The following is a 24,863-nucleotide window of genomic DNA, read 5'->3' as shown; positions in this document are numbered from 1 at the left end:
CCCATTGCAAGAGGGCAGGGTTGGATGGGATATTGGGGAGGAATTCTTCCCTGGGAGGCACTGAAATGGAATTCCCAGAGAAGCTGTGGCTGCCCCATCCCTGGAAGTGTCCAAGGCCAGGCTGGATGAGGCTTGGAGCAGCCTGGGATAGTGGAAGGTGTAGGGGTTGGAATTCCATGATCTCCAATGTCCCTTCCCACCCAAACCATTCCATAATCCTATAATTCAGAGCCTGGACCTTCCAGTCTGGCTCTGGTACCACCTTCCAAGAACTTCCCAGGTACCACTTGCCAAACTCATTATTCCAACACCACCCACACCTGCAAATGCCTTTCCCTTTTTTTTTTTCCTTTTTTTTTTTTTTCTTTTCTTTTCTTGGACCTTTTCCAAAGCTCCCAAACAAATGGGAAGCTCCTGGTCAGGATCCACAGCTGTCCCTGTGCTCAGGCTGGTGATGAAACAAGTGTGGGGTGGGGTTTATTTTCCCTCCCCTTTTCCCGCTGGGAATGCCACAGGGCTGGATAATTCCAGGTGTCTGATTAGCCACGCTTAATTAAAGAGCCAGGGATCTTGGAACGAGCCTGATGGACTCAGCAGAAGGAAGCCTGAAGGGAAGGCTCAACTCATTCCTTGTGGGAATGTCAGCTCCAGGCTACCCAGTCCTTTGGGATTGCTGCATCCTCATCTTCCCAATTTCATGGTTTTCTTGGAATAACCACTCGGGAAAGGTGTCCTGAGACACTGGGAAGCAGCAAAGTTGTTGCTGACAGTGGAGCAGGACATTCCTGTGCCCCATGGAAAGCGTGACTTGGGGTTTGGGATTTAGGATTTGGGATTTGGGATAAACCAGGGCTGCTGCCTCTGCAAAACCAGGCATTTTTGGCTCCTTAAATTCCACCAGGAAAACACTTTTCCACCCCCAGACAGTTCTTTTAAAGAGGAGCAGTCCCCCTCCTCATCCATGGATGCTCCTCCGGCTCTGTCCTGTGTTGGGATATTCCCTTTCCGTCCCTTTCCCAGGATGGATCCTTCACCTTGGCAGCTCCCTGAGGCAGGAGCAGCCTTTTCCTTGTTTTTCTCCGCCTCATTGACTCCCATCTGTTCCCACTCTCCAGCTTCAAACCTATTCCTTTTGGCTTTTCCCTGTTACTCCCCTTCCACTTTCCCATTTAATTGTAGTCGTGTTGTTGGACTCGGCATTTTCCCAGCGCTGAAATGTGGGAAGAGATTTGGGAATGGGAGAAGGGTCGGTGAATAAACCCCCCCCTGAGGCTTTGAGCAAGTCCACATCCCAGAGGGATCATTTTGGGATGATTTTTAGGGATAACTGGACTCAGCCCAGCAGCAGCAGCTTCCCTGGAGAGCTGAATTCCACATGTGTCTCGCTCCAGCAAAACAAGAAGGGATCTTTTCCCTGTAGTCCTTGGTTTGGGATTGATCTTTTCCCTGTATTCCTTGGTTTAATTACACCAATTTCCTAATTGGAAAGGAAAATTCAGAGGGATAAAATTTGGAGCTTGTTCTGCAAAGTTTAAAATTCCCGGATTCATTCTCCCCCCTTTTTCCCCAATTCTTTACACATTCCGGATTTTACAAAGCGTGTTCAGGCACAGGTGTGAAATCTATGGGAAGAAACGGATTTTTCCTTCCCTCTCTTTCCTGTTGGGATATGGAAAAGTGGGATCTGACACCAGGACCCACCGTGGTACCCTCTAGGGGGCACGATGCCTCCGCCGTTTTTCCAGAGAAAGGAGGTTTTTTTCCATAGGGAAAGACGAGCTGAGAGTTACAAGAAGCAGCAAAATATCCGTGTGTTCAGCAGGAATCGCAGGCTGGCCGGAACTGCTTGGAATTTCCCCGGCAGTGATGCCCTGCCTTCATTTTTGTGGGAATTTTAGGGTATGTTTGGGTTTAATCCCTAATTCTGCCCTTCGATCCCGAATAAAGTGAGGCGTATCCCAGCTCCTCTTTAGTTAAACCCGCTGGGGTCTCCGTGCATCCTGGATAATTTGGGATATCCTGGATAACCTGTGAGGTGCAAGAATTGTATTTAAACACTCTGTTTTTTTTTAACTCCTTCATTCCCAGTATTCCCGAACTATTGGGAATGAGAACGGAATGAGACACCGAGAAAATTATGCTCCGTAAAAAACCCCTTTGGGAATAAATCCTGTTTTCCAGTGCTCCTGTAATTACCTTTTCCCACTCCGTGTGGGATTCCTGCCTTAGGGACAGAGCTGCTGTTGCTTTTGTGCTGCCTCTGGGATGTTTCCCACACGGAGCCGATTCCTGTCCCGTTAATTGATTCCCAAGACCGGTGAGTTAACTGGGAATTTTTTATTGGAGCGTATTATTTTATTTCCCTGCCTTCCCAAAACTTTCACCCTGTCCTTAGCCACAATTAGTTAATTAATTAATTGCTGTTTTAATTGCTCCACAAGAAGAGGGAATGGGGTGGTGGCATCACCTCCGGACCCCGCGGAGCAGGACAACAGCGGGAAAGGCTCCGTCGGGAAATCAAATCCATCTTTTCCAGTCAGTCCCTGACAACCTGGATTATTTTGGATTTTATGGCAAAGAGCTTCGTGCCAGAGTGACCAAATTAAGGAGTGAGGAGATCCCTGGAAAGGATAAAAATGGGATGTGCATCCTTGGCTTTTCATGGACAAAAATTCGGGATTAAAAAAATCCCAAACCACCACCAATTACAGTTTGAGTAAATGGGAACATTCCTGTTTTATAGCATAAAATTCCTTCTCCAAAATAAAAAAACAACTTCCAAATCCTCATTTTTCCATGAAATATCCTCTGGCTGGGATTTCCACCCCCCCCCCCCCCCCCCCCCCCCCCCTTTTTTTTTTTCTTTCTTTTACATCCCCAGGAGGATTTTGTTCCGGAGAGGGGAATGTTGAGGCACAAGCTCCGTGCTGGAACTCCGCTCCAACCCGATCCTGCTGCATCTGCTTCCCTCTGCCTCATCCTTCTCCACTTTTCCTGCTGGGTCAGGATTTTTCCGACTCGTAATCATTCCAGCAGATGGTGGGATAAAGGGATGCTGACCAGGAAATTACCTGGGAGCCGGGAGCAGCGGCACCTTTATGTCACAGAGTGCCAAAAATCCATTTTCAGCACGGCTTGGTTTGTTCAGGGAGGGCACGGATTTATGGAAAAGAGTGGGAAAAACTCCCCACTTCTTTTCTGGGAATCAGGATGAGGGGTTTTTTTTCGGGAAAAGGCTGAATTGGTGATTTCAACCTGCTCTGTTGGTGATTTAAGGTGGGGTTTGGTGATGTGCTACAAAGTTTCCACAGGGAAAATCGGCTGCTCCTGTGGCTTGAGGCTCCAGGAATTTTCTGTGGGAGAGTGGGATCTCTAGGAGATTCTTGGTGGAGCAGGGCAGGCCCTTTGGGATTTTTTCTCCTGCCAGGAAAACGGGGCTGTGCTGTGGATTCAGGCTCCTGGTGTTTGACTTGGGGGAATTGGATTTCTAGGAGATTCCTGGAAAAGCAGGCAGAGCCTTTGGGATGTGTTGTCCAGCCAGGAAAACTGGGCTGTCCTTGGATTCAGGCATTTGGTGTAGGAGGATGGGATCTCCTGGAGATTCCCAGAGGAGCAGGACAGATCTTTTGGGATGTGTTCTGCCAGGGAGCACATTTCTCCCAGGATTTTATCACCTCAGAAAGAGGGAAGTGGAAAACCACCATTCCATAAGATGAATCCCTTCCTCCCTCCTGCCCTGTACCCTTTTTTAAGGAATATCAGCAGGGCAGGTGCTGCCATGGGAATACAAAGCTCTGCTCCCGTTTTCCCAGTGCCTTCCCCCGGCTCAGGAAGTATCCGGTAAATCAGACACTCCCGGCTCACTCCATCGCCGAGTAATGAAGTGGGAATGAACTCTGGAACAGGGAAGGGGGGGGTGGGGGTTAACTCCCGCCAGCCGCGCTCGGCTCCCGAGATTGATGGGATGTGCTGACGTCGGGGCCCAAACACGACCATCTCACTTTTCCAAGCAATCCATCTGGAGCTTCGGTGATCTGTCATCCCAGAGAGCCGGGAAATTCGTTAGGAGACTTGGGAAAGAGCTCCCACCTTGGCGGTTTTTCGGCCGCTCGCTCCTTCCCTTCGGGAAAGAGCTGAAGGGGGACGTAAAGGAATCCTGGGAGCTTTTTCCCGGGATTCCTGAGGGTGTTAATTTGGTGACGCAGGAGTCTAAAAACACTTGGATGAATCAAGGAATTCCTTGATATTTGGAAAAATTGGTTTATTCCGGGTTCTTTTTTTAAAGTAGGGCCAGAATGGAGAATGGGAAGGAGATTCCTTAGGATTTAGGGCAGTCAAAGAAGTGTTAAAGCAGCTTTAGAAGGGAAAAAAAAGGTGATTCTGGGAATTTTTTTGAGTTTTATCCTTGTTTTTGCTGTTGATACTTCTGTCTGCTCTAGGAAGAGTCCATTTGTCTTTCTGCTTCCAGGTTTTTCTGCTTTTAAATGAGGAAAACTGGCATGTTGAGGGCTGTGTTAAAAAATTCCTCCGAGGTATCCTAAGGGAAGGCCACAGTATTCCCCATTGTGCTCATTCCTGCCTGGATTTGCATCAGAATTAATCCCAAATTCCATGGAATGATCCAGAGTAACCACTTTTTAAGTGGAGGGACAATGATCCCTGGAATCTGAGACTTGGAATGTGACAGGGGCTAGACTTTAAAACTGAGTTTGAGGTTTTCCTAGAGGGATTTGCAGGAGAATTAATCCCAAATTTTTAAGGATGAATCTCTGGAAGTGAAAGGCAGAATGATCCCTGGAATCTGAGGGATGTGGGATGTGACAGAGGATAAAGCTCCTTTAAATATCACTTTGAGGTTTTCCTGCAGGGGTTTGTGGCAGAATTAACCCCAAATTCCATGTAATGATCCAGATGAGCCACTTTTTCAGGATGCATTTTGGGAGTTGGGGGTAGAGCGATCCCTAGATCCAGGGATCAGCACTGGGACTGGTTTTATGGAAAGGGCCACACAGTCCTTGGTCCAGACTTCCAACACACAGTTGTTCCCAATCCAGAGGCACAGCTGGCATGCCATGGCCGTGTCCCAGCACCCCGGGATGTATTAATAGTTTGGGAATTCACTGCTGGACCGAAACCTGACTCCAGCCTCTTTCCCACCCTGCACATGGACACGATTATCTTGGAGACTCCCAATGCTGCCATTTCCAGTGCCTGGTGCTGGAAAAGTGCAGCTCTTTTGTTTACATCCCACTTTTTTCCTCTCTCCTGGATGCCCGGAGAAGGGATCAGGTGTTAATTAAAGGGAGGGGAAATCCTGGGAAGTGAGGGCAGCACCGATGTTTCCATTGCTTTTCCAGCAAAGTATCTTGGACACAGCCTCAGTTTCCCCACCTGATTCCCTCCTTCCTAAGCCTCCCACCTGGTTATTCCCAGGAAGCTGCATAGAGAAAGGAATTTCTCCTTCCTTCCATGAAAAGCAGTGACTGGAGCCTCGAGGAGCAAATGTAAGTGGAGGTGGGTGCAAATTCCAGGTGGCAAAATGCAAAGTCCGTGAGATAAAATCATGGAATCATTAAGGTTGGGAAAGACCTTGGAGCCCACTGAGTCCAGTCATTCCCCCCGCACTGCCAAGGCCACCACTGACCGTGTCCCCAAGTGCCACATCCACATGGATTTTGAATTCTTCACTTTGCCAGTGCCTGACCACTTTTTCCATGAAGAAATTTCCCAATATCCAACTTAAACCTCTCCTGGTGCAGCTTGAGGCTGTTTCCTCTCATGCTGTCCCTTGCTCCCTGAGAGCGGATCCTGACTCCCACCTGGCTCCACCATCCTGTCCAGGAGTTGTGGAGAGTGAGAAGGTCCCACCTGAGCCTCCTTTTCTCCAGGCTGAGCCCTCCCAGCTCCCATTTGTGTTCCAGAGGTTCTCCACAGAAATTATCCCTGCAAATCCACCCTCATTCTCCCTTTTTCTTCCTGCAAATCCACACGTAAATACCCTGAATCCCAGAATGGTTTGGAATGGGTTTAGAAGGGACCTTAAAACCACCTCATTCCAACCCTTTTCATGGATAGGGACGGCTTCCACAAGACCAGATTTCTGGGATTCCCTTCCAGGGAATAGAATATTTATGGAATAAACACACCCACGGTGTATTTTGGCAGTGGTGTTGTCACTGCTTTGCATCCAATTTGGTGCAAATTCCCAGTCCCTGTATCAATAATTGCTTCCCAGCTCGTTATAAATTTCTATCAGATAAATATTGATATTCCACTCCCAACTTTATGGATAAACATCCTCCCAGGCTTCCATATTGTCCCAGGTTTTATGGATAGGAAAAAATCAAAGGTGGTTTATGATTTGAAACAGCCTCAAGTTGCTTTGGGTTGTTTCATGTCCACTTGTGTTAATCAACAGTGAGGTGTGGGATTTATTCCAAGAGAGGTTTCGGTGACTTTTGGGGTTTCGGATGGTGTTATCCATGAGGGAATCCAGGGGGATTCTGGGAAGTGGCAAGTTAACGGAGAAGTTCTGGAGCTCTGAGCAGGACATGGATTATTTTTTCCCACTTGAGAGCAACTTTGGCAACTTCCCAGGAGCCCGTGGTGCCGCTCGGTGGTTGTGTCATCCTTGGATCCCGAGGAGCTGCTGGAGGGGCTGGAAAATCTCCAGGTGCAAATGAAGCTCTGATGGAAGGTGCTGCTCCTGGGGTTCCTCTTCCTGCATTCCTTGGGGTGGGAAGCGGATCCCGTGGGCACCTCCCGTGTGATGTCTGTGCCCAGAAGGAAGGGAAAAAACTGGAGACAAAGGATAAGAGGAGGAGTGTGCTGTGTGCTGCTCCGCTGGCTCTCCCCAGCCTCGAATTGCTCGGAGACACGGCAGTGGCTCCGTGCCTTCCTGGGAGCCACCACCCTGAAGGAAGCACATTCCTTCCCCAAAGAGCCAAGGGATGTCTAGGGACCTTCCTGCCGCTTCTGGGACTCTCACAGGTACATCAAGAGGAGAAAATCAGCCCGGAGAAGCCTCTTCCCGAGGTTTGTGCTGAGCTTGGAGGAAGATTTTGCTTAATTGATTGGCTTTTGTTATCCTCAAGGATGTTTAGCCCCCTCTGGAAGACTCATTCCTTGGGCTGGAGGAGTTGGGCGGACACTGGGGACAGCATGTGTTGAGTTCCTGGAGAAAAACAGCTGGAATGTGTAGTCCCAGAAATAAGGATCTGTTAGAGAGGGTCCAAAGGGACATGATGAAGAGTCTGGAGGGGAAAAACCTGGAGAAGAAGAGACTGGAGGAAGAATTGTTGGGATCTGGAGCTTCCTCAGGAGCGGAAACTCCAATCTCTGCTCTCTGTGACCACGGACAGGACCTGAGGGAATGGCTGGAAATGTGTCAGGGGAAGTTTATGCTGGATATCAGGAAAAGGTTCTTCCCCCAAAGGGTCGTTGGGTGGTGGGACAGGATCCCCAGGGAATAGTCACGGCCCCAAGGCTGCCAGAGCCTTTGGAAAGGGCTCTCTGGCACAGGGTGGGATTTTTGGGATGTCCTGTGCAGGGCCAGGAGTTGAACTTGTTAATCCTCATGGTTCCCTTCCAACTCAGGATATCTGATGAGTCCAGAGGGTGTTTTGGCTGGTGGACAAATCCCTTTGACCCTGAAGTCTATTCCCCATCAGGCACAAGTATCCAAGGAATATTTTAACTAAGATTCAGTTATTTTCTGCCTTGAACACCTTAAAACTCTTGGTAAAATCACCACATGCTCGGCAATTTTCTCCTCAAGCCCATCTTTTCCATGAGCATCTGATTCCCAAGTTCTCAGCTTTTCCCCCCTCGCCCCCCCTGTTAATTGTTATAATTACTTTTAAAACCTGGCCCCTGATTAGGCACTAGGTGGACACAGTGGCTGGGTTTTATTGCAGAACCTGCTCCTGCTCAAGGAGTTATTTTTGCTGAAGGCTTCCCCGGAATTGCTGAGTCAAGACAACGCTTTGATGGGATAAACATCTTCCCGCTCCCTTCTGTTCAGACCCTGGAGCCCCATTTGCCTGAGTAAAGATGTTGAGTTTCTTGGAATGCAGCTCCTGTTAAAGGAGCCCTGGAGCAAACACGACGAGTTCTTGCTGTAATTTAAGAGTTGATCCCAAATCCATGAATGACCGACCCAAATCCAGGGGGTCAAAGTTGGTTCCTTGTCTTGACTGCGGGGTCTCTCCCAAGACCTGCAAGTGGTTTGAACTCCCACTGATCTTGGAGCTGGTCAGTGCTTTCCTCATGGAGACACCGCCCAGGAGCCACTGCTGGTCACCTGCTCTTAACGTGACTTTTCCAGAAGGGTTTGGCCAAAAGATCAAAGCTCAAGTGCTCAATGGAGCCGTTCCTGATGGATGTGCGGGGAGGCTTCCAGGGGGAGTGTGCGGGGTTTACACAGAAATAGTCGCTCATCCGACTGAATCGTTAATGCCCATTGCCCGCGGAGACTAATTAAGGAGAGCTGCAGCTGTTTTGGGAAGCACTTTGTGGGGATTACACGGCGAGCGCGGGCTGGAGGAGCTCTCGGAGTGTGAAACATTAGGAAAGGCGTTTTGTGCCACTGCGCTCCGAGGAGTTGAGGGAGGAGGGGTTGTGGGGACAGAGTTCTCCAAACTGTTTTCTTGGAGATGGTTTGAGTTTGGCCAAACAATGGGATGGGAGTGGTGACAGCATGGCTTTGCCATGGACACATCAGGAAGCCTGGGAGAGAAAGGTTAACTAAGTGTCCCTGCTGCCTTTCCTTAAAATCCTGCTGCCTTTTCCGTGTGCCCGTTTGGGCAGTGGGGCAGCTTGGGGAGTTGGTGCTTCCCTCTGTCACGTTGGTGTCTCCAAAGAGCTCATGTGACAGACCTCAGGTTGGCTGTTGTCCAGAGAAGGGAACGGAGCTGGGAAGGGTCAGGAGCACCAGGAGTGGCTGAGGGAGCTGGGGGGGGGCTCGGCCTGGAGAAAAGGAGGCTCAGGGGGGACTTCTGGCTCTCTGGCTCTCTACAGCACTATCCCAGGTTGCTCCAGACTGGCCTTGGACACTTCCAGAGATGGGGCAGCCACAGCTTCTCTGGACAACCTGTGCCAGGGTCTCCCCACCCTCCCAGGGAAGAATTCTTTCCCAGTATTCCATCTAACCCTGCCCTCTGGCAGTGGGGACCCTCTACCCCATTGTGCTAAAACTGTGCGATACAAGATTTCCTTTATTCCTCCTTTTGAATTTTCTGGTGGTTTTATTTGATCATTTTATTAATGTCTCTTCATTTATAAGATAAGATTCATAAGAGCAAATTTTCCTGCACATGGGACGTAAATTTTCCAAGACCGTGGATCACTTTGGGTTATTTTAAAAGAAAATATATGGATGCTTTGTAAAACCTTGTACCTGGTTTTGTGGAACTCATGAGCCATCCTGGAAATCTTTGATTCCTTGGTCATAAACCCTCCCAAAGGATTTGCTGTACTGGATTAGATCCTTAGGCCCTGTGCCTGAGAAACAGCCATTGCATGGATCTTCTGGAAGCCAACGGGAAAACTTTGGGAGGCATTACTGCAGTTGAGATTCGGGATGAGAGTCTGGCTATTCACACTCCACAGTGGCATGTGCAGAATCCCTGGAGCTCCAGGGATTACGGCTTTATGGTTCACACGTGGGATTTGCTGTGAGCTCCTGGTTCTTTTTATAGAGTCTATTCTGGGAGGATTTTGGAGAGGGAATTTCTGACCTTTGGACAAGAAGCCATCAAGCTGTGGATCAGCAGGAAATCCAAAGTGATATAGTCCATGGTCCTTTTTAAAATCCAGCTCTTTCCTGGTTTAGGATGTTGTTTCTTGGGGCTGGAGCTGTGCTAAGGCAGGGTCTTGGTGCACTTGCCTTGTGTCTTCATGGAATCTGGGAATGGTTTGGGTGGGAAGGGATCCTTCAAGACCATCTCATTCCATTAACCCTGGACAGGGTCACCTTCTACTAGACCAGGTTGCTCCAAGCCCCATCCAACCTGGCCTTGGACACTTCCAGGAATGGGGCAGCCACAGCCTCTCTGGAAAACCTGTGCCAGGGTCTCACCACCTTCCCAGTTTCCTGTCCATCCCTGCCCTCTGGCAGTGGGAAGCCATTCTCTGTGTCCTGTCCCTCCATCCCTTGTCCCAAGTCCCTCTCCAGCTCTCCTGGAGCCCATTTAGGCACTGGAAGGGGCTCTGAATTCTCCCTGGATCCTTTCCTTCTCCAGGCTGGACATTCCCAGCTCTCCCAGCCTGGCTCCAGAGCAGAGGGGCTCCAGCCCTTGGAGCATGGTGGTGGAATCACCATCCCTGGAAGTGTCCAAGGAACGTGTGGATGTGGCATTTGGGGACACAGTTTAGTGGTTAATGTGGCAGTGCTGAGTTTACAGGTGGACTTAATGATCTTGGATGTATTTTCCAACCTCAACAATTCCATGATTCTGGGTTTATCTTCCCTCCATCATCCCTCCTGGCTCAGGGCAGGTGAACCGGGCTCCCACGTGGCTTGTGAGATGTATGGAATTCTGCAGGACTCCCACCTGGAGGATTTATTTGGAGGAGGAGGCGGATTGTAGCTGTTTCTCCCCTCTAAAATATGTATTTGGTTAATAACCAGCAAGAGCACGTGCCCTTTTCCCTGAGACTACGGAACAATCCTGGAGCGCTGTCAATGAAAAGATTCCCTGACAGCTTTGGAAGGGAAATGAAAATTTATCAAATATTTCTCCCCCTGTCTGGAGCAGCTCGTCAGATACAGAGGCTGGAAAAGGGAGATTTGTTGTTCTTCCCCTCTCCCACTCTGACACCCCCCGGTGATCCTGAGGGTGCGACAAAGGGAACACTCTGCTCACCTGTCAGCAGACTTTGGAAAATTAGTTTTTTGTTGGAACAGAATCCAGGTGCCCCCGGAGGTTTACAGTCGCAGGAAAAGATCGAAGGAACATGGTTTGGGTTGGAAGAAGCCTCAAAGGTCATCTCATTCCAACCCTTTGCCATGGGCAGGGACACCTTCTGTGAGTCCAGGTTGCTCCAAGCCCCGTCCAACCTGGGCTTGGCCGGATGCTGTTTCCTTCAAGCTGTGCTGTTGAACAGGCTGGGATGATGCTAAGGGATGCAGGGATAGAAACCTGAATGTAAAGCACTGGATCGGAGCACAGAGATGGGATTATGGACATTTTGGGTGAAAGAGCTTTTGCTTTCCACCAAAAATGGAATTTTTTCTTTGTTTTCTTCCCTTATTCGTTATCCTTGGATTTAGCAAAGTTATTTGGGATCAGGTGGCTTGGAGGTCTGAGTTTTCCTTATTATGATGTTGTTGACCTCAGGAACTGAGGAGCTTCCAATGCCAAAGCTTTCCTCTTTTCCCTTTCCTAAAAAAGCGATGTGGGATCATCTTTGTGCCTTTATGCTTCGAAACGATGACTAAAAGGGATCATGGAATATCCTGAGTTGGAAGGGACCCACAGTGATCATCAAGTCCAATTCCTGGCCCTGCACAGGACACCCCAAGGATCCCACTGTGTGCTGGGGAGGACCTTGGATCAAAATTATTCCACAGTCTTGTGGTGTGGTGCTTATTTGGGATTTTCTAAGGAGGAATGGCTCTCCTGAGCCATCCAGCTAGCCAGTGGGAATTTCCTTCTTGTAATCCTGTTTTCCACATCATAAATTTCAATGACCATGGTGCCTATGTGGATTTGAGCCAAGAGAAAGTCCTGGCCTTGTGTTTCCATGATTTAAGCTCCCTCTCACTGCACCCCATCCTGAAGAGGATGTTTATTTGGATCAGACCTATGAGAAAATTCCATCTCTGGGGCAGGAATGGTGGTTTTGGGTCATCAGGTCCCATTTAAACCCTAGTGGTCAATTCCTTGAGTTCTGCCCATGGAATGGGATGGTGGGTAGGGTTTGGGCCATCCAACCCCATGCTGAGCATGGAATGCTGTCGGATTCTTTCTCCTCCAGCACAGCTGAAGCCATGGTCTTTGGGGAGGTGGGAGAAGTGGATGAGTGCCAAGCTCATCCAGCTGGATCACCCAAATGGGCAATCCAAGGAAATCAACCACATGCCCTGATGCTCATGCACAGCTTAGGCTGTGAAATTCCTTATTTATAGGAACTTAACGGATCCTGTAACAGCTTCAAGCAGATGAACACATTTCATTAAAGCAACAGCAACGTTCTTCCTCCTCGAGGGGGAAAGTTTTAACTCAAAGAGGGAAGATTTAGAGCATAAATAAGGAAGGAATTCTTCCCTGTGAGAGTAGTGAGGCCCTGGTACAGATTGCCCAGAGAAGTGTTGGCTGTCCCATCCCTGGAAGTGTTCCAGGCTGGGTTGGATGGGGCTTGGAGTAACCTGGGATAGTGGAAGGTGTCCCTGCCCATGGCAGGTGTTTGGAACTGGAAGATCTTCAAGGTCTCTTCCCACCCAAACCATTCTGGGATTCTCTGAAGTCGTGTTGAAGGGAAGGAGCTGGGATAGAAACAGCACTGAAAAGACCGCACACGTTTTCCCCTTCTTCCTTCCCATCCATCCTGAGCTTTGTCGAGCGATGGATAAAAAGGGGGGAAAAAAAACAACCAACCCACCCACAATAATCTATAGCAACTGTCAGCCAGCAAACTACTCCCATTTCATAGGGATAGGTTGGATGTCAGCGCGGGATCGATGGCTCTCGCGCCGTAATTATAAAAACTCGCGGGTTGTGTTGCTTGAGTGAGTTTGGGAAGAGTAGGGTCTCAATCTTCCCTCTAATGGGGCTTTGGCAGTCGGTGGCGCAGCGGCTTCGTCTTAGTCTGACAGTGTTGTCATTAAACACCAGGTAGCGTGGAACAACAGGGAACACGGCTCCGGAGCGGCCGGGAACACGCGGCTTTGACAGGAGCGATTTGTCATCGAGGAGCTGCCCAAGCTCCTGAGCCTGGAATACGGGCGGCTGCTTAAAGTGACTTATTGCCCCTGTCGGCGGCTGCAGTTGTGATTTGATAATCGGTAAATGTTTGTCAAAGATGAATTCCCTCCCTGATGCAGTGCAGTGCTGGAAAAGCAAATGAAAAGCAGGGAAAAAGAACATATTGGATGCATTAAAGACTAGGGCAGGATAAGGGTGATGGAAACAACAGGTTTCCCTGTTAACTTGGCGTCCTTCCTTCAGGGAGGTGAAGCGTCGAGGTTTGGGATACTGGGATGGGGACTCACTGTCAACATGGGTGCTGGGGGACCAGGAATGCTGCAACATTAATTCAATTTCAGGAAAAATTTCTTCGTGGAAAGGGTTGTTAAGCATTGGAAGGGGCTGCCCAGGGAGGTGGTGGAGTTCCCATCCCTGGAGGTGTTCAAGGAATAACTGGATGTGGCCCTCAGTGCTCTGCTCTGGGTGAGAAGGTGGGGATTGGTCACGAATTGGACTTGATGATCATGGAGGTCTTTTCCAACCTTAATGATTCTGTGATTATAAGGAGGGTTTTTTTTCCAGATTTCAAAGATCCTGGAGCTGTGCTTGGTCTTGAGGGATTGTAGACTGGTGTGGAGCAACGGATATCCTTTGCTTAACTGCATAGAATCATGGAATGGTTTGAGTTGGAAAAGACCTTAAAGATCACCTCATTCCAACCCCCTGCCATGGGCAGGGAACCACTGTGGTGTCCCTGACCTCGTTCTATCCCAGGCATTGCCCAGAAGGTTTCAAGAGGTTTTTTTAGGAAGGAAAACAACGTCCTGATTGTTTCTTTCCATGGATGTGGTGCTTTTCTGGCTTTTTGGCAAATACTTCCCTCGGCAAACCCGTGTGCACCTACTCAGTGGTTACAACTTGTAGTTGAATCTCTTTGTTTCTCATTGGGACGGATTTCGAGCCTTTCCATTGCCTGCTTTATATCAAAGTTTAGAAAGGAGAATTGAAAGGATCTTAATGAACCTTCTGCCTGCAAAGTTTTCCTCCCATCTGCCTGAGTTTGTCCAAGTTCCTCTGCTGATGCTGGAGTCAGGTCAGGTTCTTTTTAAGTGGATACTTAGGAAAGCTTAAAGACGGGTGGCCTTCAGTTGGAAAAGTGGCTTTGAGGGTGGGGAATACCTAAGAGATTCAAATTTTTCCTTGTTAAATTTAAATAAAATAAAATAAAAATGAAGTCAATCCTAAAGCATGAATGCAAATGGAATTCCAGCCCGCCGAGCGCTCCCATCGTTTCCTGAGGCAGAGCCACCTCTCCCCGTGCCACGGCGAGGCGTGAACACGAGATCCCTGAACCCATTTGATTATAACCGGGGTTTTTCTGGTGTCTGAAGTGCTGGAAACGATCAAGAGCAGGAAAAGTGGAGTGATTTATTAGACTCATAAAAATTCATACTTTGTTATTCCAGTCGTCTTCCATCTGCAGCTTGTTAGAACGAGCACCCCTGGCAGCTCCCGCCGTGAGGCCGGGGGGAGGAGGGCATTTATCAGCTTTCCTCCTGCCATCCCGCTCTCATTTAGAGGAATGGATCCAGCTCCTGGAAACACATTAATAATCATTCACTGAGGGAAGGGGGGAAGGAAAACCCACCACCCTCTTTTGTTATAATAATAAAGGTTGTGTTTGAAAAAGGGCCGATGCTCCAGAGACCCATTCAGGCTCTTTAACACAGGCTGGAGCTGGGACAAGGGTGTTTAGAGCCTTCAGTGTGACCTCCTCTTGCCACTCCTGGTGGATAATGTGGGATCTCCTCATCCTTGGAAGGCTCATCCGCTCCTGTGACCTTTGGGAAGGCCATCCTGGGGCTTTTTGGCAGTGGGGATGGGGATGTGACAGAGCTGGTGGGGTTACTGGGATTACTGGGAGCTTGGTGACAGGTGATGTGTCCTACTGTCCCCAGCAAGACCTTGTTGGACCCCTCTATCTCTGCATCTCTCCATGGTTTGGGATTGGAGGGAATAAACCAAGATACTTGCCAGTGTTCTGTTGCAGTTGGAATATTGGTATTGGAATTGTAGGGCTGAGTCAAAGGCACTGTTCTTCCTGTTATTTTCTGTGGCTTCCCAAATCACCTGGCTCCAGGGGCTGGTGGGGTTGAAGTGATCCAGACCCCTTCGGTAAATGATATGGATTGGTCTTGTGTGGATAAATGTAAGATGGCTTTGGTTGGGAAAGACCTCTGAGATCACTGCATCCCAACCGTTCCGCCAGCACTGCCAACGCCACCACTAATTCATGTCCCCAAATGCCACATCCACACATTTTGGAACATTTCCAGGGATGGTATTCCACAAAGGATGGGAAGGATCTGGAGCACCAGGAGCGGCTGAGGGAGCTGGAGGGGTTCAATCTGGAGAAAAGGAGGCTCGGGGGAACCTTCTGGCTCTGCACAACTCCCTGACAGGAGGGTGGAGCCAGGCAGAGGTCGGGATCTGCTCCCAGGGTACAAGGGAAAGGACAAGAGGAAATGACCTCAAGTTGTGCCAAGATTGGGTATTAGAGATCTTCATGGAATAGTGATCAGGCATTGGAATAGGCTCCCTTGGCAGTTGTGGAATTACCATCCCTGGTGATGCCATGAAGATTTTTTGCCTTTTCTTTTATCCCCCTGTTATAGCTTTCATACAACTTCTGTATTCTTAGTGCTTTTTGCCTACATTCTTGGACTTGTTTATCGAGCTGAGAGACTCAACATTTTAGAAGCTTCGTAGCTAGGGATCAGTGTGCCCCAGACCCCAAGGTCCTCTCCAGAACACATTCTGTAAACCAGGATAGAACCACCCAGGAGAAGGCTCCTTGGGGAGGGGGGCTCACTCGAGCTGCTCATTGAGGAATTTTGATAAATATGCTAATTAGTAACACCTATAATGTTATACCTGATCTTTTGGGGTGGGCATTTTGCGGGGTGCATCTCTGTGCATATGACCTGGACGTGTGCACCTAAAGATCCTTAAAATAAATACCGAGGTAAAATCCCTTTTCCCCTTCTAACCGTGTATGACTCTTGATTTTAAGACCAGGAAAAAGCATCACTGAAAGTGTTAAAAAATGTGGGGATGAAGAACTTGGGCTCATGGTTTATTAGGGCCCTTGGCAGTGCTGAGGGAATGATTGGACTCAATGATCTTAGTGCTCTTTTCCAACCTAAACCATTCCATGATTCCACGTTGGGTTTTGTGGCGTGCTGGGAACAACCAAACCCCAAAGACACCAGATCCTCTAAAATCCATTCTGTGCAGCATCCCAGCTGCAGATGGAAGTGGGGATTGCACCAGTGGGCTGGAAAGGGAGTGCAGGTCCTCAGCCATTTGGGAGGCTGATCCTGAGTGTCTTTTGCAGCAGCATTTTTCCAGGGAGTTTCTTGGAGCTCCATGACTTTCACATCTGCTGCTTTTCTTTCTGCTTCTCTCCCGTCACGCTCGCTGCCGATGTTTCCTCACTGTTGGATTTCTCCTGGCTATGCCACCCCCAGCTTATGCAGATGCTCTTCTCCTCACTCCCCTTCTTTCTTCTCAACAGCTCAGGGATCACTTTGTTCCCTTGTGACATCTCCACGCACGGTGCGGCTTTCCTAAACTTTTGGATTTTTGAAAGGCTCTAATATGGTCTCCCTGGAGCCTTCCCTACTCCAGGCTGGACATTCCCAGCTCTCCCAGCCTGGCTCCAGAGCAGAGGGCCTCCAGCCCCTGGAGCATCTCCATGGCCTCCTCTGGACTTGCTCCAGCAGCTCCACGTCCTTCTGCTTTTGGACACCAGAGCTGGATGCAGAATTCCAGGTGGGGTCTCACCTGAGCAGGGCAGAGGGGCAGAATCCCTCCTGCCCCTGCTGCCAGAATTTTTCTCTTCAAGTTGGGTGATGTTTTCCTACTCTGTATTTCCTGGAAACAAAAGTCCTGTACTTTTTACCTAGACCCAGGAATTTTGGATGCAGACCCAGACCCATGGAATTTATTGGATATGTGCATTTGCCCAGAGAGGTTGTGAATCCCCATCTCTGGAAGTGTCCAAGGCCAGGTTGGACAGGGCTTGGAGCAGCCTGGGATAGTGGAAGGCATCCCTGCCCATGTCAAGGGTTTTGGAATATGATGATCTTTAAGACCCCATCCAAGCCAAACAATTCCATGAATTTAATACTTTTCCTGCTAAAATGGGTGTTTCCTTACAGTTCATCTCCAAGTGCCAGTGCCCAACTCAGCCTCGCTCCTGGTGAATTCCATTAACTTCCTCTTTTCCTGTGGTCTGATTGGCATAACGGAATTAGCCAAGCAGATTTGGTATTAATTCCCCAAATATTTCCAGCTGAAAGCAGCTGCCATGCTAAGCAAATTTTCCAACGGTTTTGGAGCCCTCTAAAATGTTTCAGCTCCAAATCCCGCCCTTCTCCCGTCCTCTCTGAATGTGACAACCGGAGCAGCCGCTGTGCTCTGGGTCTCAGGTAAAGCACTTTGGATCAATTGGATTTATTTCCTATTAAGCAGCAGTTCATGATCATAAAGCATCGTTTACATGCTGGCATAAAGAGCCGTCGCTCTTGAAAGAGCTCGGAACTGAATGAGTGTGAAAATTAAATTCCCCTCTTAAACCCAAGGATGGTCCTTTTGGAAGCTGATTCCAGTCGCAACATAATTAACCTCTTGCTGTGCCATTCTGTGGGAACATATTGAACCTGCTCCGAGATAATCAGCCCTAATACTGGTGTCTGCTTTCACACTGAATTCCTAACAGTATTACAGTAATCCCAAAGCTTTTGTTAACTCCAGGGACTTGGCCAAGTTGGCAGCCAGGACAAAAGGTGTCAGAGCTGCGCAGTTCAGAGCTGATGCCATCCAGGTGATGCTGGTGTGATGGGAAACACCAGAACCATTTGCTTTTGGGTGGAGGAGCTGTGGTGGAACTTACTCAGGTTTCTCATGGATTTATTCCTGTTGAAGGTCATTTCCAAATGCTTGGAGCAACTTGGTCTAGTGGAAGGTATCCCTGCCCATGGCAAAAGGTTGGAACTCAATGGTGTTGAAGATCCCTTCCAACCCAAACCATTCCATGACTGTTGTTTTAGCCCAACTTCTCTCTGTCTTCCTCAGTTTTTCCCTCCATTGCTATTCCCTTCCCATCCACAGTTTTTCTCATCCAAGGAAGGAAGTGGTGTTGGGGATAATCCCCAGAAGGTTTGGGTGTTTTTCCACCTCTGCATCCAATGATGAGCTGAAGTCTGAGACTGGAGAAGAGAAGGATCCAGGGAGACCTTGGAGTCCCTTCCAGTGCCTAAAGGGGCTCCGGGAGAGCTGGAGAGGGACTTGGGACAAGCGAATGGAGTGGCAGCACAGGGCGGAATGGTTTCCCACTGCCAGAGGGCAGGGTTAGATGGAATATTGGGAAGGAATTTTTCCCTGTGAAGGTGGTGAGGGGCTGGGATGGAATTCCCAGAGAAGCTGTGGCTGCTGCATCCCTGGAAGTGTCCAAGACCAGGTTGGATGGAGTTTGGAGCAGCCTGGCTCTCGGTTGATATGAAGGGCAATGATTGGGATTCCCAATCCCTGTAATCTGCTGTTGCAGCGGGAGCGACGGTGATCCATCCTGGCCATCAGAGCTTCCTGTGGGGCTTCTGCTGTTGAGGTTGCTCCTGGCTGCAAACTCCTCTTCTGCCCCCACATTTGCCCTTGGACCTTCTTACTAAAATCCTGAAAAGCTCCTCCACCACCACTTCCCTTCATCCGTGAGGTGGGTGACAGCACGGAAGGATCGGATCTATTAGGAAATGGTCTTGCAAGGACTTTACAAGGAGTGGATGTGGGGGCCTCATTCCATGCCTTGACATTGGTCATCCCAAACTCCACATAATGGAAGCCAGCAGCAATTTGTTTTGAGTCAGGGATGCCTTTTCCCATGGAAAAGAGGGAGCTTTGGTGCCATACCATCCCAGAGCATCACTGGATGCGTGTGATTGTCCTGCTGCAGCCTCGGATGGCTTCAGATGAGCGGCCTCTTTGTTCTGGGATACAGGGAGAAGATAATGGTGGGATTTGCTAAATCTTCATTTCCAGACCTGGAGCAAATCCCATGGCGAGGGATTCATTTTCATGTTGGGAAGGGTTTGCTTCCAGAAAACCCTTCAGCAGAGATTTTCAGTTCTTTTTGGAGCTGCTTTGTGTTCCAATTGCAAATTTTTTACCCTCTATCAGGAGCTGGGACATGCTGGTGGCTCCTTTGCACTTATCCTAGTAGTCCTTAACCCTTTATTTTTTTTTCCTCATGCCTGTTTGGAAAGAGCAATTTGGTTTTATCAGAGGTTTTTTGGTCTCTGCATTGCTTTTTCCCTTGGGGTGGTCCTGCTGCATCCCTTTCATCCCTGAGATTTTCCCTGGCACTGAGGACAATCCTGGCAGCGTATCCAAGGTTCAGCTTCTACTCCCCAATTTGCATTCGTGCCTGCTCCTGTCTCGCTTCCAAGTGCTGGAAGATCAATGTACCTGTCACTCACTGCTTCCCGTCTTGCCTCCGATTGGGATTAACGGCACAGCTCGGAATTGAGCCTCGATGGAGACACACGGGAAGGGTCGTGGTGGTCAAGGCTTGAGGATGGGAGGCCTTGTGGCACCCAGGTCATGACTTAATTTAGTTCTTTTCTCCATTCCTGTGCCTGTACAGGAAGCTTTTCTATCCCATATCCTTTTCCAAAAGCAGCAATAATCTCTTGGATTTGGGAATCTGCCCTCCTGAAATTCCCCTTGCTTATTTAACTTCCTTCTTCCCAGCAGTAGCTGGACAGGATTTACTCCACCAATATCGTGGTTTCCCTAATCCATCCTGAGCAGCAGCATCTTCCTCTTGCCTCATGGATTTAGAGTCACAGAATCATGGATAATCATTCAGGTTGGAAAAGAGCTCTAAGATCATCAAGTCCAAATGTTATCGAGCACCAAGGCCACCACTAAACTCTGTCCCCAAGTGCCACATCAACACGATTTTTAGGGACATCTTTCACTAGACCAGGTTGCTCCAAGCCCCATCCAAACCGTGGGTGGGGCACCCACAACTTCTCTGGGCAACCTGTGCCAGAGCCTCACCACCCTCCCAGAGAAGAATTCCTTCCCAGTATCCCATCTATCCCTGCCCTCTGGCAGCGGGAAGCCATTGCTCCGTGTCCTGTCACTCCAGGACCTTGTCCAAAGTAATTTCCTGTATTTCTTTTAAGCCTCCTTTAAAAGAAGGTTTCTCCAGACCCTTCCCCAGGTAAAATATTCCAGGAGCACACTCTTCTTACGCCCTCCCTGCTTCAACTTCCCCAGGGGGCCAATTCCTGGTGCTTCTCTCAGGAAAATAAGAGAAGAACTAAGGACCCTTGCATCCAACCCCTTTCCTAAGGGATGTCTGTGCTGGTGGCTCCTGGATCCCACCTGCTTGGAGCACCCTGGGGAGAGGTTTTGGCAACAAATTCCCCATCTCAAGGTCAGCATTGGACAAGAGGAAGGAGCATTATGTTGCACCAGCGGAAGTTTTGATTGGGTATTTGGAAGAATTTCTCCACTGAAGGGGTGCTTGGGGTGCCCAGGGAAGCGGTGGAATCATCATCCCTGGAGGGATTTAAAAGCCACGTAGATGTGGCACTTGGGAACGTGCTTTAGTGGTGGCCTTGGCAGCACTGAGTTGATGACCTTAGAGGTCTTTTCCAACCTTAACAATGCTACATTTTGTGTTTACACCAGGATTTTTTTCCCTGGGAACGGGAGGCATGAGCGGCGCTCGCGGGATTCGCGGCTCCGCAGAAAGCCCCGAGCTCAGCAGCGCACGGCCCTGGCTGATAAATGATGCTCATATCCCATTCGAATATGATGCAAGCAGTTTTTTTGTAGTTTGTCTTCCATGGCGGTAGTAAAGTTTTTAATTAGGAAAGCTAATGAGATCGATTAGTCATTAGAAGTGACCTCTGGATCGCGGCGAGGAGTGGGGATGTGTGCACCGGGCTGATAACGGGGGACGCTGGGGTATTGTTTGTAATAAAAGCGTGAAGTGTTTGATTTGAGTGAAATGTGCCACGGGGAATACATCACGCGGAGAGGAAAAAATTACAACCCTGGGAGCCTGTAATGAAGGGAATTAAACCAACATCCTGTCTAAATAACATGATTATCTACACAAAACCCCTCAGCTAGCAAGTAATAATAGAAAACGGAGCTCTTCGGAGAGGCTCTTTGAGGAGGTGGTTAATGCCGGAGTCGCGCATCAGGCACTTTCCAAGGAGCAGCTTCGGAATGAATACACCATCCAATTACCTCTGGGAATAGAGTTTACCAGGTGCCAGCGTGTTTTGGGGAAGGAGGAGGAGGAGGGGGATGCCTGCAATAATTTGGGACTTCTCTTTCTTGTCAGGCAGGAGTTTGATGCAGTTCTGGGTTGATTGGTGGCAGCTCGAGCTTGTGTGGGGGCAAAAAAAAGTTAATTATGTATTCAGTGAATTCCCAGTTTAGTAATTCCGTGAGGTTGGAGTGGAGGAGGGAAAGGGGCAACTTGTGCTGTTGCTGTTTGGGGAGGATGTGGGATTGTGGCTCTCATCCCTTTCCCAGTGGGAAGGAAGTCCTTTGGGTACGTGGTTGGTGCTGTATCCATGAGAAGCTGGGTGTGTGCACATGTTCTGGGTGACAAAAGTGACAGAAGGCAGGGTTAGATGGGATATTGGGAAGAAATTCTTCCCTGGGAGGGTGGGGAGGCCCTGGCACAGGTTGTCCAGAGAAGCTGTGGCTGCCCCATGATCCCTGGAAGTGTCCAAGGCCAGGTTGGATGGGGCTTGGAGCAGCCTGGGATAGGGGAAGGTGTCCCTGCCTGTGGCAGGGGATGGAACTGGATGGTCTTCAAAGTCCCTTCCAACCCAAACCAATCCATGATTTCATGATTTCAGGACAGTCCCACCATCACCGTAGCTGGGATTTCATCGTATGTATGGTGTTGGTACCTCTGTCCTTTTATTGTTCCCATTTTCCCATCCTAAATACAGTTCCCTGAAGGAAAAGGCTCCAAGTTTGCCAGTACTTGGGAGCAATTTTAATTGTAATTAGAGCTTCAACTTCGCAAAGGCTTTAAAAGCCCACGCAGGGGTTTGGTCACTGCTCTGAAGAATTTGATCTGCTACAAAAAAATCCCAGGACAGGGAAAGAGCAATAAAATCCTGTTTGCTTTCCGTGTTCTTTCCTCACTCCCTTCTTGCCTCCCCTCTAAAGTGACCTCTAAAGTTCCTCACCTCTAAAGTGGCTGCAATTCCTCCAGTCATTGAATCGTCAAATGGTTTCTACTGGAAGAGAATTTGGAAGATCCTTTAGTTCCATGATTTATCCCATGGGTTCAGATGGCAGAACATTGTGAGCATCATCTTTAATATGAAAAATTCCAGTGATTTTTCTGTTGTGGCAGAGCCTGGTTTTCCCCTTTTCCCATCACCAGGAGTTGTAACTTTTTTGCTGAGTTGGGGAATGGAAATCTGTGTTGCCTGATCCCTCCCAAAGCCAACACAAGTCATCAACTTGTTGGGAATGCTCAAGAAGGAAAATATTCCCTGTATGAAACTGTGAAGCTGTGGATTGATGTTGCCACTGTTGCAGGGAAATGGGGGAGCTGCTCCCTCCTTTCTAGGGAATGGTATCAGCTCTAAAATGTATTTCTCTATTTTTCCTAGTTTACCTGGGAATCCACCTTATTCTCCCTCCTCTCACAGAGACAAACACGGGGATGGGTCTAACGTTTTCAGCGGAAATAACGATCCCGCTTTTCCCCTCCCAATCTCTCCATAATTTTAATGAGAGGATCTCCAAGAAAAACAGCTGGCCCTTTAAATCAGTTATAAAACCCAGAGACCGAGGCTCAGCATGGAGTGTCAGCTTTAATTATCTGGGCAGTTACAGCTGTATGTTATAAAAGTCGGGCAATTAGGTGCATTCCTGAAAGCTTTGGGGGAAAAAAAAAAAAAAAGGGCTCGTGGAGGAAAACCACAGTCAAACGTAGAACTGTTAATTGCACGAAACATTCCGCGGAATAACCCGGGATGTAGATCATCCTGAAACATAGAGAATCCAGGAATGGGTAGGGATGGAAGGGAGCTTAAAGCTCATCCAGTTCCTTGCCCTGGGCAGGGACACCTTCCACTATCCCAGGTTGCTCCAAACCACGTCCAGCCTGGACTTCAACACTTCCAGGGGTGAAAAATATGATGGAAAGGCCAAGAATTAAAGGCATACGTTTATTTCCGGTGTGGATGCTGGCATCAAGGTGTTGTTGGTGAATCCATGATTCCCCCGGTAGAGTTTTGCTGATGGGCTGGTGAGGCCAAACACTCCCAACCCCACCAGGATCTTCCTGTTACCATCAGCCACGGTGGTCCCATTCCTGAAACTTCACCCCTTTTTTCGGGTGCTAAAAAGTTGGATGTAGGACTTAAGTTGGATGTGGGACCAATGACTGTTGAACTTGATGATCTTAAAGGTCTTTTCCAACCTTAAAAATTCCACGATTCAGTGAGAATGTCTGTGAGATCCCTCCTGTCCCATCCACACCTGAATTTCAAGCCTGTTTTTCCATGTTTTTTCTCCTAGGATCCAACTTCCACTTCGTAAGGAGCCCCCCAGCCAACAAGGTGATAAAGACGCGTTATAGGATCGTGAAGAAGAACGTGGTGTCTCCAGCCTTATCATCCTTCACCAGCCCCATTCCCACCTGGAAGACCAGGCGCCCCATGACATCCAGGTAATTCTTCCATCCCTGGAACACAGCTGGTTGGGATGTGGGAGCCACGGGACCTCCCACATTGGCTCCGTGTTTTTCCGTTGCGTCTTTGCTGTTTAATTTCTGTATTTGTTTGGTCTACGAAGAGTTTATTGACTTAAAGTGTAAAATCATATTAGGAATTGTGTTATCCTGAGCTGGTGCCAACAGCTTACGCCTGTGGCTTCCTATTTATTCCCTCTTGGAATTAATTGTTTCCATGGAGCAGTTAACTAAGCTGAAAAGAGGATGAATGCACATGTGGATGTTGGTGATGAAGGGGAGCGTGTTGGATGCTCCAAACCTACACCAGGATGTAGGTGCTGTGCCAAACTGGCTTATTCCCAATTATCTGGATGGGTGGAACATCAGGAAATATTTTGTCACTGCCTAGAGAAGGGAGACACCGAAGGTGCCATAACCTTGAGTTGGAATATTCCTAAATCTGTAGAGGTAGAGATGTTTCCAGGGAGCATCTCAGAGGCCAAGACAAGACCTTGCGTAGAAGCAGGAAGGTCGTTAAAATAATCGATTCTTTAAAACAAGGTGCAATTAGAAGTGATGGGTTTGGTGAAAATACAGATTTTGGCTATTTTTAGGTCAGGAATAACTTGTCCTCCCCCTGAAATGCCAGGAGTCACGGGCAGTGTTTTGGGAAAAGAGAGCCTGCTCTGCTCTTCTCCAGCTTTGTTCTCCTTGCTCTGGGTGATTTCCTCCAAAAGCCGTTCCCCAGAAGTGCCCTGAGGATTGGTGGCTTTTATGGTAGAGCTATGGAGGGACAAAAATTGTGGTGATTGTTTTTGAAGCCTGACTCGGCCTGATTTTTCCCTTTAATAGTGAATTTTGGGATTCACAAATCAGTATCTGAAGGGATGGTTGGTTTTGGAAGAGGTCAGGGTGATGATGCGAAGTATGGGATAAACAGAGAGATTGGAAAAAAAGGTTGGGTCAATTCTTTTGTCTGTTTTCCAAGGTCTTGGTTGAGAAACTCCACATCTCCTATACTCTGCTGGCCTCAAAATGCTTCTTCTAGTATGGAAACTGGGATCCTTTCGGAGTTATGGTCAACCTTACCTTCACCACCTCCTCCTTTGTCTTCACATTCTACTTTTCCCTTTGAGATTTTCCCGCCTGGGCATCATCCCTGAGAT

The 24,863-nt window shown here is 48.6% G+C and overlaps 1 protein-coding gene across 2 annotated transcripts in view; it reads left to right on the top strand.

Moving 5' to 3' along the window:
• The window catches only part of ZC3H3 (zinc finger CCCH-type containing 3), a 139,390-nt gene that overhangs the window by 32,675 nt on the left and 81,852 nt on the right, over positions 1 to 24,863 (top strand). For both annotated transcript variants that reach the window (XM_048286529.1, XM_048286530.1), the window contains one exon: positions 23,544 to 23,694. In XM_048286529.1, the coding sequence (XP_048142486.1) occupies positions 23,544 to 23,694 (151 nt within the window). The remainder of the gene's footprint in view (positions 1 to 23,543; positions 23,695 to 24,863) is intronic.

The sequence above is a fragment of the Corvus hawaiiensis genome, chromosome 26 (genome assembly GCF_020740725.1).
Source record: "Corvus hawaiiensis isolate bCorHaw1 chromosome 26, bCorHaw1.pri.cur, whole genome shotgun sequence".
NCBI lineage: Eukaryota > Metazoa > Chordata > Aves > Passeriformes > Corvidae > Corvus > Corvus hawaiiensis.
The sequence above is the reverse complement of the archived record's forward strand: the minus strand, read 5'-3'. Positions and strand labels throughout refer to the sequence as shown.